The sequence below is a fragment of the Camelus ferus genome, chromosome 20 (genome assembly GCF_009834535.1).
Source record: "Camelus ferus isolate YT-003-E chromosome 20, BCGSAC_Cfer_1.0, whole genome shotgun sequence".
Taxonomy (NCBI): Eukaryota; Metazoa; Chordata; class Mammalia; order Artiodactyla; family Camelidae; genus Camelus; species Camelus ferus.
The window spans coordinates 37,437,602-37,457,630 of record NC_045715.1 but is presented as its reverse complement, the minus strand read 5'-3'; the positions used below and the strand labels follow the sequence as shown (position 1 = coordinate 37,457,630).

At 36.9% G+C, this 20,029-nt stretch overlaps 1 protein-coding gene across 5 annotated transcripts in view; it reads left to right on the top strand.

Annotated features, from left to right (window-relative positions):
- COL21A1 (collagen type XXI alpha 1 chain) overlaps positions 1 to 20,029 on the top strand; it is a 218,319-nt gene that overhangs the window by 154,845 nt on the left and 43,445 nt on the right. For 4 of the 5 annotated variants that reach the window (XM_032463320.1, XM_032463319.1, XM_032463321.1 and 1 more), the window contains 4 exons: positions 2,218 to 2,271; positions 2,744 to 2,797; positions 3,372 to 3,425; positions 3,552 to 3,605. In XM_032463320.1, coding sequence (XP_032319211.1) covers positions 2,218 to 2,271; positions 2,744 to 2,797; positions 3,372 to 3,425; positions 3,552 to 3,605 — 216 coding nt within the window. Of the gene's footprint in view, positions 1 to 2,217; positions 2,272 to 2,743; positions 2,801 to 3,371; positions 3,426 to 3,551; positions 3,606 to 20,029 lie in introns of all 5 variants that reach the window. The other variant, XM_032463318.1, reaches the window with a different exon arrangement.

Genomic DNA, 20,029 nt, shown 5'->3' with positions numbered 1-20,029 from the left:
GTGCGGACCACGCCTGGCATCGTGGGTGGTGCGGACCACGCCTGGCATCGTGGGTGGTGCGGACCACGCCTGGCATCGTGGGTGGTGCGGACCACGCCTGGCATCGTGGATGGTGTGGACCACGCCTGACATCGTGGGTGGTGTAGACCACGCCTGACATCGTGGGTAGTGTAGACCATGCCTGGCATCATGGTTGTTGTAGACTACGCCTGACATCATGGATAGCGTAGACCACACCTGACGTCATGGGTAGCGTAGACCACACCTGGTATCATGGATGTTGTAGACCGCAGCTGGTATCATGGATAGTGTAGACCACACTGGTGCTTAACATTGTAAAAGTCTGAGACACTGTAAACAAAGATTCTTCGAGAGGAAAATGCTACAGCCACCACCGCCACCAGCCAAAAAAATATTCCTCATTCCTCATACAAGTGATCAGAATCAGAAAGGCTTCAAACATCTCACTGGTGCCACTGAAATCAAGAAGGGACTGGAGCAGAGCCTTCGAAGGTCTGAAGGAAGAAAATTCCAAATTATACTGGCATATGCAAATAATCAATTATATACGTGATTAGTATAAACACACTTCCGGAAATTGAAGGTCTAAGAAAGTTGTGTCTCATGAATTCCAAGGGAATAAACAGAGACAGAACAACAAAGTCTGTGCTGGAACAAATGAGGAGGCTCTGGACATGTTAAAGAATATGAAAATTTCAGTATATATATTTAGAAGAGATTTTGACAGTTGGAGATAGTTTGAGGTTTGATAGTGCAGCAAATTTGTAGGAAATTAAGCAGTCGATCCCCACCACCACCAAAAAAAAAAAAATCAGGCTATTTTTAACTGTAAGAAAAACAAGCATTTGGGCAGGAAAAGGCGAGCTGTCACCATGGTTATGAGTTAGCTGTGACTCTTATTATCATAAATACTGACTACTGATGTAACCAGAGCTGTGATGGAAGGTTCGGGGGATTTGTGCTTCTTAGAAATGGAGATGGGGAGATAGTGTTGGTGGCGTGAGAGATTAATTCTTGTCTTTCATCTTTCACGATGAGCAGTAGATAGGGCTGGAACTGAAAATGTGGTAACCACGTGGTTTGGCGATTTGAACTCAGAGAGAGACGAAATGTCAGAGTGAGAAGAGTTGCCTCTGAAGGGTTCTATGCCTTGAGTAACTATGTCACTCTTTAAAACACATTAATCAATAACCTTTATTAAAAGTAAGATTTTAAAGAATTCCATCAATCAGGTAAATAGTCACAGCCTCCTCTCCCCATACCAGACAAACTAAGAATATCATGAATTGTTTGTACGTAGTGTCTTAATTTGCCTAAATAAGAGGGAATTGACCCAAATCGTGCTGTGCTGGCCACTGGTCTTTTCTTAACTGTGTCTTGACAATTAAGATTTTGAAGCTAAGACAGCTGCACCCAGTATTTCCCACAGAAATAAGTCTTAAAACTATGTCCACTGAATACCAAGCTGTTGTGATTTCTCTCTCCTCTTTCGGAGATCACCATGGACGTTCATCCGCATAGACACATCTGAATAGATACCTACCATGAGTCATTTCCTGAAATCAGCAATTGGAAACAAAACAAAACAAAACAAAACTCCTAGAATGTTTTGAGACTTTCAGCTCAGGGTCTGTCCTTACTGAGCTGGACAGGACTTCAGAGGATGGGTCTCACCAGAGCATTGGCACTCAATCATTTCTCTTAACTCCTCTGTCTTAGCACTGTAAGAGCCTGAATATTTTTAGAATGGGTGACTACTCTCTAAGGGTGGGGTCAGGATTGCTGATGAGATTCTCTTGGCCCCAGATACTTCCTGGCTCTGATCATAAGTGAAATCTGGACAAAGGAGGATTAGTTTTTCATAGACCTAGGGTTTTTTCTTTAATTGAAGTATGGTCAGTTGCAGTGTGTCAGTTTCTGGTGGGCAGCCTCATGTCCCGGTCGTACATAAACATACATATATTCGCTTTCACGTTCTTTTTCATTAAAGGTTATTACAAGATACTGAATATAGTTCCCTGTGCTCTACAGAAGAAGCTTGTTTTTTTTAGAGATAGGGTTTTAATATAGTTGTGCCTTTAACTGTTTGCAGACTTATTTCCAATGGATTTCGACAAGAATGAGGTTGAAGAATATACGTTGATTTTTTTTTGGCTGACACATGTTTTCTTTAATTAATTTCGGTTTTATTTTCAGGGTGACCGTGGGCTTCCTGGCTTTCCTGGGCTTCATGGAATGCCAGGGTCAAAGGTGGGAGAAATCTGTTCTTTTTTAAATTGAGCAATGCCGTGTTTTATTGCGAACTGAAAGTCCTTTATGTGACAAATGTGTTATAAATAAATGCTCATAAATGAATTAAAATAAAGTAAATGATTGGGTTAAGATGAATATCATAGTTTACGTAAAGCTTTTGACAGATTTCCTCTAAAGTTTTCATTAATCTTACAGATTTTAAAATTTGATTAGCAAGTTTCACTATATATATAAATTCTCTTAACTATAAGCCTTATAGTATAAGCCTCCGTTATAGAAACAAATGTCCTTGCTTTTCTTTGTAAAGCCTGGAAAATAGGACTTTCCAAGTTTGTAAGGAAACTTTATTTTATTTTGATATTGGCCTATTAAACTCTGTTGTTTATAATTAGTGGTGTATTTTTTCTTTAATATGTAAGAGAAATATTCACCTTCCTCTAAAATTCAGGATATATCTTTTGTCTTTTAGGGTGAAATGGGCCCCAAAGGAGATAAAGGATTACCTGGATTTTATGGAAAAAAGGGAAGTATAGATCACAAAACAAAGTGTCCATATTGAACCTTCCGTGTAATGGAAATAGAAAATTTGAATTTCAAGCCCAGCCCACTGTTGCAGCAATTAGCTTTGTTCACCTTTCTCAGGGGATTTATTCAGAACAATGAAAAAATGGAGAAAATACCTGGTACCTGTCATGCATGGGGTTCTATAAGAATACTTTGTGTTATTGATCCTTCTGAACTTTAAAAATATTTACAGAGAGAGTTAGAGAGTCTTTGAACGTGTCCGCTGAGAATTCTGTTTTTTTCACGTTGAAGGGGCATTATGTTCTTTCTGTATTTAAGATTTGCATCGCTCGTTAGTTTTGCCCAGATGTGGCTTCCGTGTTGAGATGCTTGGCACAGTTCTGCATCCATCTTCCTCTCAATGTCTTGTGGTGTAACAGCGCTTTCCCCAAAGCTGCCGGGCCAACACAAGCTCTGTAGTTCCCTGAGCTCTCACTACGAAGGGAAGTTGGCTTACTTTCCTGTTTAAGTGTGCGCTGCGATTTTGAAACATTACTGTAAGCGTTGTTGTTAAGTGTTTGCTTTGAATACAGGGGGCCAAAGGTGAAAAGGGGAGTGATGGCTTTCCTGGCCTTCCTGGACGCGCTGTGAGTTTGATAGAAAAAGTTCTTAAGTGTTTTACTTTACATAAAATTTATCCTATACTATCTTCCTCTAAAAAGAAAAGTTAGGACAAAAATATATTAATATCCATGTATTTTTTTTTTTTTCAGGGAGAACCAGGAAGACATGGGAAGGATGGACTAATGGGTAGCCCCGGTTTCAAGGTATTTACAAAAAAAAAAAAGATTTCTGTAACTTGTGAGTGAACATGAGAAAAATGTACAGATATTAGACTTCTTTACATGTGAGTCTGGTATAAAATTAATGACCTAAAATTGTTTTAGAGTAATAGAAAAATTATCCTAAATTTATTTTGAGTCTATCATGCTGTGTTAGAAATAAAATCCCAGGATATCAGAAAGTTGAGTTTGTTTGACGAGCCATTCAGATGGGTTGGTTTGGTGGGTTGGAGGCAGTGGAACTTAGCTCTGTCTCTCAAGGGATTCAGATTTTTTCCAGAGGGTAGGGGGCTGAACCTTTAACCCTGACAACATTTGTGCTATGAGTGCGGAGGAATTAAAGCACAGTGCCCAGCATTCCCCAATCCTGAAAACTCAAAGATACATTCCCTTATAATGGTGGGTGAACACCATCTTATTCTTACATAAAGAAACTCTTTGGGGTCAATTATCAAATAGAAATGGCTTATCAAATCAAAGAACATTGGGTATATATATATATATTCAAGTCAGTGCATCTGGAATGAGCCAACAGTCCACATCACTGTCCTACTGTAAGTTTTTTTTGGATCCCCGAGGAGAGACTGTGTAATCCATCAGCCAATGAGGCCACTTGGTCAAGCACTGGAGTTAGAGATGTCATTATGTTTCCTAAAGGGCAGCGCTTTGAAGGCCAAACTTGCTCAGAAATTCAGTCCAAATTTTCTTGATCTATAGTTGTTTTCTCTCCCTTTGGAAAAATTGTCTATTTTTTTTTTTTAACTTAAGGGTTATGGAAGTTTTCCAAACATCAATGATTCCTTAAAGGTTATAGGTAGTGCTTCCCGAATGTAAAATACTGGGGCCCATTGTAGAGAACTCAAGTCATGTGTTGTTGATGTATTTCGCTGGTTTTGTAGTTTATTTCCCACTTGTTTGCTGATGATTGATATTTATTGATACTTACTAGGTGCTGAACATACAGAAGAGAATAAAACTCTTCTGGCGTTTGTAATCTATTCTCTCTCGACATTAGAGATCTCAGATTCTTCTCCTTACCTGCAAATTAGGCATTCATCAAACTCAGTGTTTCTTTGTCATCTCTTCAGAAGCCCATGTGTCCCAAGAAATGAGATCAGACTTTTTTTGGAGTAGCAGAGTTTAGAGAATAGAACCGAGGTTGGATTTCCACCTCTCAGTGACTTTTTCTAACTAGTTGTATGTCCTTTGCCAAATTCTTTGACCTTCAGTGTTCTCCATTTCAAAAATGGAGTGAATGTTACCTACTTACAGTAACCGAGTTACTTGCCTGAGTCAGCTAAAGCAGTATCTGGCAGAGAATAAATGTTCAGTAAGGAACTGGTTTATTTGCCTATTTTTTTAATTTGAACATAGCTCTCAGATCCCTTTTTGAGCTTAAAGGAAAAAACCCTCACTTTATTGAGCTATGATTGGCACACAAAAAGTGGTACATATTTTAGTGTATACAGCTTAGGGAGTTTGTACATAAGTACATGCCATGAAACCATCACCACAATCAATGTCATAAACATATCTGTCACCTCGAAAAATTTCCTTCCTCCCTCTTTATTTATTTATGATTTTGTGATAAGAACACTTAACATAAGATCAACCCTATTAACTATACTGTCTTTAGATTTTACAATACAGTATTGTCATCCCTAGACACTAAGCTGTACTGTACAGTAGACCTGTAGGATTTACTCATTTTGCATAATTGAATCATTATATCTCTTGCCCAACACTTCCCTGTTTCCCCCTCCCCCAGCCCCCGACAACAGCCATTCTATTCTCTGTTTCTGTGAGTTTGGCTGTTTTAGAAGTGGGATCGTGTAATATTTGTCATTTGGCATCTGGCTTCTTCCACTGAGCATCTGTCCTCCAGGCTCATCCATGTTGCTGAAAGTGATGAGATTTCCTTCTTTTTTTTGAGGCTGAAAAATTCCTGTGTGTGTTTATTTATATCTGTATCACATTTTCTGTATTCATTCATCTGTCGATGGACATTGATGTTTCTTTCCTGTCTTGGCTGTTGTGAATAAAGCTACGGTCAGCATGGGAGTTTAGCTATCTCTTCAAGATTTCCATTCCTTTTGGTGTATACCCAGCAGTGATATTGCCAGATAATATGATAGTTCTTTTTTTAATTCTTCAAGGAGACTCCGTACTGTTTTCCATCATGGCTGCGCCAGTTTTTATTCTTACAACAGTGTACAAGGGTTCCAATTTCTCCAAATTCTCAACAACATTATTTTTTTTGCCAAAGCCCCTCATGTGTAAGAAGTGATATCTCACTGTGGTGTTGATTTGCATTTCCCTGATGATTAGTAATGTTGAGTGCATCATATACTTGTTGGTCATTTGTATGACTTCTTGGAGAAATGACTGTTCAGTTCCTTTGCCCATTTTTAAATGGGTTATTTGGTTTTTTTTTTTTCCATTGGATTGTAGGAATTCCTTATATATTTTGTATATTAATCCTTTATCAGATATATGGCTGCCAATATTTTCTTCCTTTCTGTATGTTTTCTTTTCCTTTCCTGTTTTCTCTTTCTTGCTTGCTTGCTTGCTTGCTTGCTTTCGAAGTACAGTCAGTTACAATGTATCAATTTCTGGTGCACAGTGTAGTGTCCCAGTCATGCACATACATGCACGTATTTGTCTTTTCCTTGTGTTGATGGTTTCCTTTGTTGTGCAGAAGCTTTGCAGTTTGATATAAACCCTCTTGTCCACTTTTCCTTTTGTCATTTGTGCTTTTGGTTCAGTAATTGAACATATGAAGATTAGGATTCCTTTTTTATTTATTTTAAAAATGCCATTGGATTTTGGTAGGAATTACATTGAGTCTGTAAATTATTTGTGGTGGTATAAACATTTTAACAATATAAAGTTTTCCAATCCATGAACTAGAGAAGTCATTCCATTTATTTGTGTCTTTAATTTCTTTCATCAGTGTTTTGCAGTTTTCAGTGTACAATCTTTCACCTTTTTGCTTTAGTTTATTCCTAACTATGACTTTTGATGCTTTTATGAATGGAAGTGGGCATCCTTGCCTTGTTCCTGATCTTAGAGGGAAATCCGTCAGCTTTTCACCACTGACTATGATGTTAGCTGTGGGCTCTTCATGTATCTGTGGCCTTCATTGTGTTGAGATAAGCTGCTTCTGTCCCTAGTTTGTTGAGAGTTTTTATCAAGAAATGGTGTTGAACTCTGTCAAATACTTTTTCTGCATCTTTTGAGGTGACCATGTGATTTTTATCTTCATTCTATTAATGTGGTGTATCACATTGATTTGCATATTCTGAACCATTTTTGCTTCCCAGGGATAAATCCCACTCGATCACAATGTATGGTCCTTTTAATGTGTTGTTGGATTCAGTTTGCTAATATTTGTTGGGAATTTTTGCATGTTTGATCATCAAGGATGCTGCCCTGTAGTCTTCTTTTCTTGTGGAGTCTTGTCTGGTTTTAGTGTCAAGCTGATACCAGACTCATAAAATGAGTTTGGATGCGTTCTCTCTTCTTCTACTAAGTATATAATCTCCCTTATTTGTCATCAGTCTGTTCAGGCTTTCAATTTCTTCTTAATTCAGTCTTGGTAGATGATTTGTTTCTAGGAATGTATCTATTCCTTCTAGTTTGTCCCATTTGTTGGCATATAATTATTCATAATAGTCCCTTTGATCTTTTAATAAAATTTCTGTGGCATCATTTGTAATGTCTTCCCTTCTGTTTCTGATTTTGCGTCTCCTTTTTTTTTCTTAGTCTCACTAAGGATTTGCCCATTTTTTAAAAAAAAATCAGCCCTAGCTTTATCTATTTTTACTGTTGTTTTTCTATTTTCTGCTTCATTTATTTTTACTCTAATCAGTTATTTCTGTCCTTCTGCTAGTTTGGACTTAGTTTGTTCTTTTTCTAGTTCCTTGCCCTTTCTGAGATTAATCTGGTTGGCATATTCACATACCCACAGGTGTAAACTCAAGTTCACCCTTTCTAAACAGCTTATCAATCAATAAGTCAAATATCATACAGTTTACTCATTTAATGTGTACAATTCAATGGTTTTTAAAAATTAAATTTACAGAGATACTCAATCATCACTACAGTCTAATTTTAGAACATTTTCATCACCATGAAAAGAAACCCTGTACCCATTAGTGGTCACACTGTGTTTCCTCCCAGCCCTACTCAAACTCTTATCCATTTTCTGTCTCTATGGATTTGTCCATTATGAACAGTTCATATAAACTGCATGATACAATATGTGGGCTTTTGTGGCTTAACCTCTTGGCTGACCATAACATATCTGAGGCTCATCTATGTTTTGGCTTATATTAGTATTTCCTTCCTTTTTTTATTACTGATAATACTTGATTGTATGACTATATACATTTTATTCATTCATCAGTTGATAGACATTTGGGTTGTTTATATTTTTGGCTATTACACACGTACAAGTTTTGCATGGACATATGTGTTTCATTTCTCATAAGTATATTTCTACTAGTGGAATGGTGGCACTTGTAACTATGTTTAATATTTTGAGGTCAGTTCACTCTTGGTATTTGCTTTCCTGAGAGGTACATGCTACGCTTTATTTTTAACCTTGGTTATGACCACCATTTCTGAGTAGTGTGGACTTAATTAGGTTAATTCCTTCTTGTCTATTTGTAATTTTTTCCTGGAGTCATTCACAATTTTTTTTAAGTCTATTTAGTTAAAAAATAGACTTTATTTTTTCAAGCAGTTTCAGATTCACATCAAAACTAATCAGAAAGTCCAGAGTTCACATATGCCCCTGTCTGCTCCCCACCGTAGATTTCCACAATCAACTTCCCACACCAGAGTGGTACCTATTTTTTAAAAATATATTTTTATTGAAGTACAGTCAGTTTACAATGTTGTGTCAATTTCTGGTGGTGTACAGCACAATGCTTCAGTCACTTACATTTGTTCTCATATTCTTCTTCACCATAAGTTACGACAAGATATTGAATATAGTTCCCTGTGCTCTACAGTATAAACTTGTTGTTTGTTTATTCTATATATAGTAGTTAGTATCTGAAAAATCTCGAACTCCCAATCTGTCCCTTCCCAACCCCTTCCCCATCTGGTAACCACAAGTTTGTTTTCTATGTCTGTGAATCTGTTTCTGTCTTGTAAATAAGTCTGTTTGTCTTTAAAATTTTTTTTTGACTTTTTTATTGATTTATAATCATTTTACAATGTTGTGTCAAATTCCAGTGTAGAGCACAATTTTTCAGTTATACATGAACACGTGTATATTCATTGTCACGTTTCTTTCTCTGTGAGCTACCATAAGATCTTGTATATATTTCCCTGTGCTATACAGTATAATCTTGTTTATCTATTCTACAATTTTGAAATTCCAGTCTATCTCTTCCCACCCCCCGCCCCCTTGGCAACCACAAGTTTATATTCTATGTCTGTGAGTCTATTTCTGTTTTGTATTTATGCTTTGTTTGTTTGGTTTTTTTTCTTTTAGATTCCATATATGAGTGATCTCATACAGTATTTTGCTTTCTCTTTCTGGCTTACTTCACTTAGAATGACATTCTCCAGGAGCATCCATGTTGCTGCAAATGGCGTTATGTTGTCAGTTTTTATGGCTGAATAGTATTCCATTGTATAAATATACCACATCTTATTTATCCAGTCATCTGTTGATGGACATTTAGGCTGTTGAAGCACCTTCACGGGCACATCATTATCACTCAAAGTCCACAGTTTACGTTAGGGTTCACCCTTGGTGTTGTACATTCTGTGGGTTTGGATAAATGTATGATGACACATATCCATCACTATAGCATCATACGGAATAGTTTCACTGCTCTAAAAACCCTCTGTGCTCTGCCTATTTATCTTTTCCTTCCTCCAGCCCCTGGCCACCACTGATCTTTTTACTGTCTCCACAGTCTTCCCTTTTCCAGAACGTCATATAGTTGGATCATACCGCCTTTTACCTAGTAATACGTGTTTAAGATTCCTCCATGTCTTCTCATGGCTTGAAGGCTCACTTCTTTTTAGTACTGAGTAATAATATTCTTTTGTCTGAGTAGTTTGTATTCCCTCTTTGGAATCTTTAAATAATGAATCATACCTAATTTTTTTCTGATATTTTTAAAACCTATTTTCTTCCCACTCAACTTTTTGTTTAGAAAATTTTCAATCCATTTATTTATTTATTTATTTATTTATTTATTTATTTATTTATTTATTTATTTATTTATTTATTTATTTATTATTTTGGAGGGGGAGGTCATTTGGTCTATTTATCTATTATTAGTTTTTTTTTTTTAATGGAGGTGCTCGGGATTGAACCCAGGACCTCATGCATGCTAAGCATGTGCTCTACCACTTCAGCTATACCCTCCCCTCCAGAAATTTTTCAGTCCTACAGAAAATTGAAACATGTAAATATATGAATGTTTATTTCTATAATTTTTTTTGTTGAGTAACCAAAAAGTAAATTGTAGACACTGTGCATTTCTCTCCTATACACTTTAACCTGTATCTCCTAAGAATCCTTTAAATGGTGTTATAATGCCCAAGATATTTAATATCATTACAGTCACATTTTCTCATATGAGCCCATAGTCAACATTTTCAAATTGTCCAAAAACTGTCCTAACTCGCCATTTCTTTTGACCTGAGACAATCAAGATACTGATTGATTCATTTGCAGGAATCGTCTCATGCAACTGTTGGGACTCTGGTTTCTGTCACTATAATTTTACCACTCTTGCAATTTCAACTAAATATAATCATACGGTATTTAGTCATCTGGACAGATGACAGTTGTTTTACATTCATCAGTTGATGAGCAGTTGAATTGTTTCCTATATTTGGCATTTGTGAATACTATTCATATGAATATTCTTATGCACATCTGGGTTGGAGGTATTTCCATTTCTCTTGGGTTGGTACCTAGTGGAATTGATGGATTGTATGCTGAGTGTATGTTTAACTTCCTAAGGAAGTTCCGAACAATTTTCCAAAGTGGTTGCGTTCTTCTCTATTCTCATTAGCAATTCATGAGAATTCGTTTTACCACATCCTGCCAAGACTTAATATTTTATATTTGAGCTTTTTTAGTTGGTGTGTGATGGTATCTCATGTGGTTTTAGTTTGCATTTCTCTGATGACTGACAGTGTTGACATCTTTTTATGGGCTTGTTGGCCATTGTATAGCTCCTTTTGGGAAGTGTCTATTCAAAACATTTGACTGTTAAAAAAAAAAAACTTTGAGTTGTTTGTTGTTTTATGAATGAATTGTAAGAGTTCTTTATATGTTCTGGCTATAAATCCTTTATCAGATACATACTGGCAAATGTTTTCCCCTGATCTTTGGATTGCGTTTTATTTTCTTAATGGTGTCTTTTGAAGGGAAAAATGTTTAATCTGGACGAAGTATAATTTCTCAAACTTTTTTTTGGTCCATGCCTTTTGTGCCCTATTTAAGAACTTTTCCCTAACTTAAGGTAACAAATTTTCTCCTATCTTCTCTTCTAAAAGAAAATATTTTCAAATCTTCAAAACACTTATATTTAGAACGTTATATTTTCTAAAATTATATCATCTTTGCTTGCAAATTTAGTTCTATGATCCATTTTGATGATTTTAATTTCTGTGCATGGTATGTGGTCATTTTTTTGTTTTCCATTTGGAGACCCAGGTGTTCCAGCACCATTTGTTGAAAAGACTATCATTTCCCATTGACTTACATGAGTATATTTGCCAAATATCAATTGATCAATATATGTGTGAAACAATTTTTGGACTCTTGATCCTATTTCTACTCTATTTTTTCATCAACAACACATTGTCTTGATTACCATAGCTTTAAAATAAATCTTGAAATCAGGTAGTGTAAGTGTATAAATTCGTTTTTCTTTTTTAAATTGTAATGGACAGTCTAGGTCCCTATAAATTTCACATAAACTTTAGTATCAGCTTGAATTTTGTTTTTAAAGGCTTCCTGAGCCTTGTTAAAGAAACTTCTTAGTTTGGAATAATAATAGATTTACAGAAAAGTTGCACATTTGGTACAGAGAAGTTTCCTTATATACCTTACCCAGTTTCTCCTGATACTAACATCTTATATTTCTATGATATATTTGTCAAAATTAAGAAATCAGTGTTGGCACATTTGTGTGAACTGAACTCCATACTTTTGAACTCCATTTAAATTTCTTTAGTTTTCCCACAAATGTCTTTTTTCGATTCCAGGAGCTAATCCAGGATATATACCATGTTGCATTTTGTTTTTGTCATGCCTTGTTAGTGTCCTCTAATCTGTGATAATTTATCAGTCTTTTCTTGCTTGTTATAACTGTGACAGTTTTGAAGAGCATTGTTTAGGTATTTTGTAGAATGTCACTCAACTTGGGTTTGATTAGACTGGAATTCTGTTCTTTTGGGGCAAAGAAGGATAACAGAAGTGAGTGTCTTTCTCATCCTATCAGAGAGTATATACCATCCACATGACTGGTCATCAGTGATGTGAACCTTGATCACTTGGCTATGGTATTACAGTTGACCCTTGAACAACGCAGTGTTTAGGGCAGCTCACCCTCTCCACAGCTGAAAATCCAGGTATAATTTATTGTCAGCTCTCTGTATCTGTGGTTCCTCTGTATTGGATCCAAATCCGTGGATTCAACCAACCAAGGCTCTTATGATATTTACTGTTGAAAAAAATCTGCATAGAAGTGATGCTTGCAGTTCAAACCCGTTCAAGGATCCACTCTATTTGTCAGGTTTCTCCACCGTGAAGTTACTGCTTTTTTCTTTATACATTCACCTTGAAAGCGAGTCCACAAGTCCAGCCTCTACTCAAAGTGGGGAAGTATATCAACACGGCATGTCATTCCACTGATATAGGTTTTCTTTAATTTATTTCAGCGGTGTTTTATAGTTTTCAGTGTACAGATCTTGTATGTCTTTCGTTAAATTCATACCCAAGTATTATATTTTTTGTACTCTGATGAATAGGTTTTTTAAAATTTATTTTTTTGTCGCTAGCATATAAAAATGCAGTTAGTTTTGGTATATTGATTATATATCCTGTTGTATTGCTAAATTCATTTATTGGTTCCTGCAGATTTCTTTGTAAATGCTTTAGGTTTTTCTGGATAAGTGATCACATTGTCTGAAAATAAAGACAGTATGATAGTCTCTGGGTCCATCCACATTGCTGCAAATGGCATTATTTCATTTTTTATGGCTGAGTAGTATTCCATTGTATATATATACCACATCTTCTTTATCCAATCATCTGTCAATGGACTTTAAGGTTGCTTACATGTCTTGGCTATTGTAAGTAATGCTGCTATGAACATTGGCTTGTATGTATCTTTTCAAGTTAGAGTTTTCTCCAGATATATGCCCAGGAGTGGAATTGCTGGATCATATGGTAATTCTATTTTGAGACTTTTAGGGAACCTGCATACTGTTCTCCATAGTGGCTGTACCAGTTTACATTCCCACCAACAGTGTAGGATGATTCTCTTCTCCACACCCTCGCTAACATTTATTATTTGTAAACTTTTTGATGATGGCCATTCTGACTGCTGTGAGGTGACAAATCATTGTATTTTTGATTTGCATTTCTCTAATAATTAGTGATATTGAACACATTTTCATGTGTCTGTCATCATCTGTATGTCTTCTTTGGAGAAATGCCCATTTATGTCTTCTGACCATTTTTGATTGGGTTGTTTGGTTTCTTGATATTGAGTTGTATAAGATATTTGCATTTTTGGAAATCAAGCCCTTGTCGGTCATGTCATTTGCAAATATATTTTCCTATTCCATAAGTTGTTTTTTTTTGTTTTGTTTTTTGTTTCCTTTGCTGTGCAAAAGCTTTCAACTTTAATTAGGTCACATTTGTTTATTTTTGTTTTTATTATTATTATTCTAGGAGACAGACCCCAAAAAATCATTGCTGCAATTTATGTCTAAGAGTATTCTGCCTATGTTTTCCTCTATGAGTTTTATAGTATCTGTTCATACATTTATGTCTTTAATCCATTTTGAATTTACTTCTGTTATGGTGTTAAAGAATGTTCTAATTTCATTCTTTTACATGTAACTGTCCAGTTTTCCCAGCACTGCTTATTGGAGAGACTGTCTTTTCTCCACTATATATATTCTTGTCTCCTTTGTCATAGATTTTAAAAAGATGTGTTTCCATTAATATTATTTTTTAATAAATTTTGCAATTTTTGGATTTATTTTTCTTTTTCCTAAGAGTTATTTAAAAGTTAAATATATTTAATTTCCAATTGTGAAAGATAGAAAAAATATAAGAAAAAAGAAGAAAGTAGTATAGATAAAAGTTTAAAAAACTAGAAATTTCAATAAAGTTAATAATTAAATTACAATGTTAGATCTTTAAATAAAAACCAACATACTAGAGAAACCAAAAGCTCACACAATCAAGCAAAAAAGTAGAAAGTGAAAGCATAAATATTCAAAGAAATAACAAAATAATCATTGATACAGAAAAAAGTGTTTAAAAATCATGAGAGGAGTTTGCACAATTCAATACAAGTCACTTGAAAAATTTACATGGAATGGCTAATTTTCTAAGAAAATGAAGTTCACTATTATTGCTTAAGCTAAGCAATTTTCATGTAAGAAATGAGGAAGTTATCAAGGAAAAAAACTCAATAAAAAAAGCACCAGGCTTAGATGAGGGAAAACCCTGCAGTGCTTGATTTCAACTGTGACTACCAATAACAAGTCATTATTACAAAATATATACGAGGTCATTACAAATCCTACATCAAAAGACAAGAATAATGTGATGTTATAAATAAAATATGTCAACAAGTTTGAAAATTAAATGAGATGAACAAAATCCTTGAAAGGTACAAATCATCAAAACCTACTTGAGAAGTAAGAGAAGCTCTAAATAGCCTAGTGTTTTGCATTGGAATTAAGTGAATAATTAAAATCATCCTCATTCGTACAAAGCCCAGGTCCAGATGGCTTCACTGATGAAATGTACCAAATAAGGAAGAAATGATACCAGTTCTATAAAAACTCTTTCAGAAAATAGAAGCTAGTATTGCCTTGATACCAAAGCCAAAAATATCACAAGAAAAATGTCTGGATGTTCTGGAATATTCTCTTGGCTTACAGTATTAAACAGACATTGTGTTACAATGTTTCAGTTTATATCTAAGGACTCCAATTATAGACATCTTGAGACTTCTTTGACTGTTTACCACTATCACTTTCTGATCCTTTTTATTTCTTATTAAAATTTTATTTTGGGGGCATATGTTTAGTTTTCTCCTCAGTGCCTTTCTAAAATTTTAGGGTAAATTAAATCTATTCTCCCTTGGTTTCTACTAATTTCATCATAATATCTGAGGTGATTCATTCTTTCCCATTAATTTCCTGAATTAATTTAATTCTTATAGCTTCATTTTTTACATCTGAAAATGCTTGTATGATGATGATCTAGGTAACAGCATCTTGTTGCAGCCTTCTGCTTTGTGTTTATTTTTTGGGAAGTAAACTGAAATGTTTTGATTCTCATTTTCTGTTTTTTCTTTTAGTAGTTGTGTTTGGATATTGCCTGCCAATTCTTTTTTAGCTTGAAATGTCTTAAAATGTCTTATGTAATTTAGACCTACCCTAATGGGCATGGGTGTAAACATTTGAACGGCTTAGTAGGTTTCTTAGTTTAAGAGTGCCTCCTTTTTTATGTTTAGTGAAGTTAGATGTTTCTTTCATCAATGGAATTCTTTACTGGGAAGAGTTTAGTTTATCTTCTACTGGGGAGGTGCAGAGATGAGAAGTATAATGTGTTTATTTAAGATTCCTGTGCACATCCAAGAGCGGATGCCCAGCAGGTAGTTAGGTCCAGATAAGGAGCTCCATCTCCTTTGGGGAGAACAAGGAATGGGAGACTGAGCAGAGCTGGAGGGATATCTCAGGTTGTATGAGGGACACTTGTTTCACTGTAAAAAAGAAAAAAAGGGAAGGAATGGGTAGATGCAAATGCAGTTAAGAATGTTGAATTTGTGGCAGGATGTTTGACTTTTGTTTTCTCTAAGGAAGTGGGGATTGTCATCTGTTGAGAGGAGGGAAAATGGCAATTTTTGTTGATTGGAGAAGTTTTTATATAGCTGTGGAAATGTGGCAGAGAGGAGATGAAGGAAATACAGAAGATGCTTTTGCAGTCTAATTGAAGCTGGAAGTTACAATCTCAGTGACTATAGTATTTCTTTTCCCCCTCCCATAGCCATATGTAGAACCCAAGTGTGGCTCTGAAGATGTTTTCAGTTTGGTTTATTCAGTATTGGGGTTTTTGCATAAGAAAGTGCAGTAGGTGAACAGTGAGGTAAGGAGGTAACATTTTTAGTTAGAGAGAAATTGAATACTGAAACATGTTTAAATGGAATATAAGAAGAAATGAACATGGGAGATGAGAGAGTATTAACAAAAGACATAATCTATTGGATACTTTCTACCTGCCTGGCTTTTTGCACAGCACTTTATATGCATTCTCACATTAATCTGATAAATCATTATGTGTTACAAGTGAGAAAATTTTGCCCTTTTACAGATGAGAAAGTGAAGGAATGGAGAGATTAACTAACTTGTCAAAGATCCAATTAAAATTTCTTTCACCAAATTGTTGAAAAATCATGTAATACCCAAATAATATTTCCCAAATTTAGAAAACGATGATTGGACTATTGACTCTACATTTTTATGACATTTTAACTAGATTAAAATAAAGATTGACCTTATTTTTTAAAAAATATTTATGTTGTGGAGTCATCAATCAAGATGGCAGAGTAGGACATGGAACTCCCCATCCCCAGTGAACACATCAAAAATACACACACGCGTGGAACAACTCTCACTGGAAACTAAATGGAAACTGACAAAAGGCTTCTGTACAACCAAGGCTATGGGAGGATCCACACAGAATCGGGTAGGAAGTGAAAGGAAGCAATCAGGGTGGGACTTGTGCCCTGGGAGGGGACTCAGAGGAAGAAGGAGATAACACAGGTGGGGAGCTTCCCTGGGAAGTAAGTGGTTCGAGCCACGTATTAGGTGCCCGAGTCCTAGGGCCCCATACAGGGAAGACTAGCCCCCTGGGCCAGCTGGAGGGCCAGTGGGGCTGACAGGAGGGCTATGGGAAGCCAGGGCTCTGCTTGTGAGGAGCATGCACGCTTGCTTACCCCTTGGGCAGGGTGGACAGGGCAGACTGAGGTCCAACCCAGTGGCTGCTCATTTTCCCATGATCACTCTGGTGCACACCCTTGCCCAAGCCAACTGAATGTTCCAGCCTCACTTGCCTTGCCTCGCAACTCCCCATTGGAGTGAGGGCTGCTGCAGCTGGGGAGAGAGCTCCTCCTGTTGATTAAGAGGTAACTCGGACCTGGGGAGACATCTAAGCACCGTGGGTGCAGCCACTGCTGATGCTTAAGTGGTCAGTGCTTCAAGGATTGTCCTGATACTGGACTGTGGCTGGACCCCAGCAGCCAATGTCCCGTACAAGCCAAGAGCCCACATGGGCCCCACTTGCCCTGCAGGGTGACTCCACAACAGGACGAGGGCAGCAGAGGCTGGAAGGAGTGACTGGCCCTGAGGGTCAAAGGAGACTCAGACATGGCAGGGGCTATACCATTGCTGGTGGTTGCACAGGTGATGCATTGGAAGCAGCCAGGACCTCTGTATGTGGCCAGCCTGTTGCAGCCCGCACCTCATCATGAGTCTAGAGACTGCGTGAGCCTCTTTTTTCCCCAGAACTGCTCCCCTCTGGAACAGGGATCCTAGTGCTGGGAAAGGAGAGAGCACATGCTTAAAGAGAAAAGAGCCAGCTCAGCCTGACCCTCAGGGCTTCTGTACCATCAACCTGGGATCTGACCCCAGCCTTGATAGGGTGGTGACAGCCACTGAGCAGAGGGGAGGCCTGCCTCAGCCCTGGCTCTAGCCCACCACCATCTCCAGCCCCACCTCCTACCAGGGTGGTCTTAAATGACACAATAAACCAGTTATATTTAATAGAGATCTATAGGACATTCCATCCCCAAAACATCAGAGTAGACGTTATTTTCAAGTGCATATGGAATGTTCTCCAGGATAGATCACATGTTAGATCACAAAACAAGTCTCAAACAAATTTAAGAGAATAAAAATTATATCAATCAATTTTTTTCTGATCACCATAGTATGAAACTAGATATGAATTACAGAAAGAAAATGGGGAAAGCACAAACATGTGGAGACTAAACAACATGCTACTAAAAAACCAATGGATCAATGAATACATTGAAGAGAAAATCAGAGAATGCTTCAAGACAAATGAAAATGGAAACAAAACTTTCCAGAATCTATGGGATGCAGTAAAAGCAATTCTAAGAACAACGTAGGCCTTCCTGAAGAAGTAAGAAAAATCTCAAGTAAACAACCGAAACTACCACCTAAAATACAAGAAGAAGATGAACAAACAAAGCCCAAAGTAGCAAGAAGAAGGAAATACAAGAGCCGGCTTTTGAAAAGATAAAAAAGAATTGATCAACCTTTAGCCGTGCTTACCAAGAATAAAAGAGAGAGGACCCAAACCAACAAAATAAGAAATGAAAGGAGAAAGAACAGCTGATACCACAGAGATACAAAGCATCATAAGACAATTCTTTGAATAATTATGTGCCGACGAATTGGACAGCATAGAAGGAATAGACACGTGTCTGAAACACACAGCCTGCCAAGACTGAGTCAAGAAGAAACAGATGATTTGAACAGACTGATCATTCAAAGTGAAACCGAATCTGTAATAAAACAAAAACAAAAACTAAAACACTCCAAGTAAACAAAAGCCTGGAACTAGACGACCTAACAGGGGAATTTTACCAAACAAATAAATAAGAACTTAAACCTATCCTACTCAAACTATTCCAGAAAGTTGAAGAGGAGGAAACACTTCCAAATTCATTGTATGAGGCCACCATTCCCCTGATGCCAAAACCAGACAAAGTCACTACAAAAAAAAGAAAATTACAGGCCATATCTTTGATAAATATAGATGCGTAAATCCTCAACAAAATATTAGCAAACTGAATTCAGCAATACTTAAAAAGGATCATACCCCATGATCAAGCTGGATTTATTCCAGGGTCCCAGGATGGTTCAGCGTATGCAAATCAATCAGTGTGATACACCACATTAACAAGAGGAAAAACAAAAATCATATGATTATCTCAGTAGATGCAGAAAAAGCATTTGACAAAATTCAACATCCACTGATGATTAAAACTCTCATCAAAGTGAGCACAGAGGGGACATATCTCAACCTAATAAAGGACATTTATGACAAACCCACAGCCAACATAATATTCAATGGTGAAAATCTTTGGAAAGCCTTCCCACCAAATTCAGGAACAAGACAAGGAAGCCCACTCTCACCACTTCTATTAAACGTCGTATTGGCCTAGAGGGTGTTATGCTTAGTGAAATAAGTCAGACAGAGGGAGACAGATACTGTATGTTATCACTTAGATGTGGAATCTAAAAAGTGCAACAGAAGAATGTATATAACACAGCTGGAACAGACTCACAGACATAGAGAACAAACTAGTGGTTATCAGTGGGGAGAGGGACGGGATGAGGGGCAAGATAGGGACTGGGGATTAAGAGGCACAAACTACTAGGTATAAAGTAGATAAGCAACAAGAATATACTGTACAGCACGGGGAAATACAGCCATTGTTTTGTTATAACTTGAAAGAGTGTAAGCTATAAAAATATTGAACCACCATGCTATACACCTGCGACTAATACAATAGTGTAAATCAACTATATTTCAGTAAAAATATGTAGGGGGAAAAGACATGAAGATATAGTTCTCAACACCAAAAAAGATGTAAAATTGCCCTTACACGTATGAAAATGTTCAACTTTACTCGTCGTAAGAGAACTACAAGTGAAAACTATGCCAGGATACAATTTCCCACCCATTAGGCTGGCAAAAGTTCAAGCTTGATGGTACAATCTGTGTGGCAAGGCTGTGAGTGAAGAGGTGCTCCCTTACGTCGCAGGTAGCAAGGCAGACCAGAAGACCCCTTGTAGGGGTCTGTGGCAGTAATCACGGCAGACAGACTCGAAAGGGGCCCCCACCTCCTGCTGCTCATGCCTTTTTTATAATCCCCTCCTTTGACTGTTCCCTGCGATCTATGGCTTGCTTCTAACCAATAGATGTGACTCCTGTAATTATGTTATGTTACAAAAGGCTCCATTTAGAGCCTGATTGTTCTAGAGACTTGCTGACTTGATGGAGGAAGTAGCTGTTTTTGGGGCCCACAAGAAAGACAGAAAAGGACTATGAAAGGCTTCAGGCAGCTGAAGCAGGCTCCCATCCC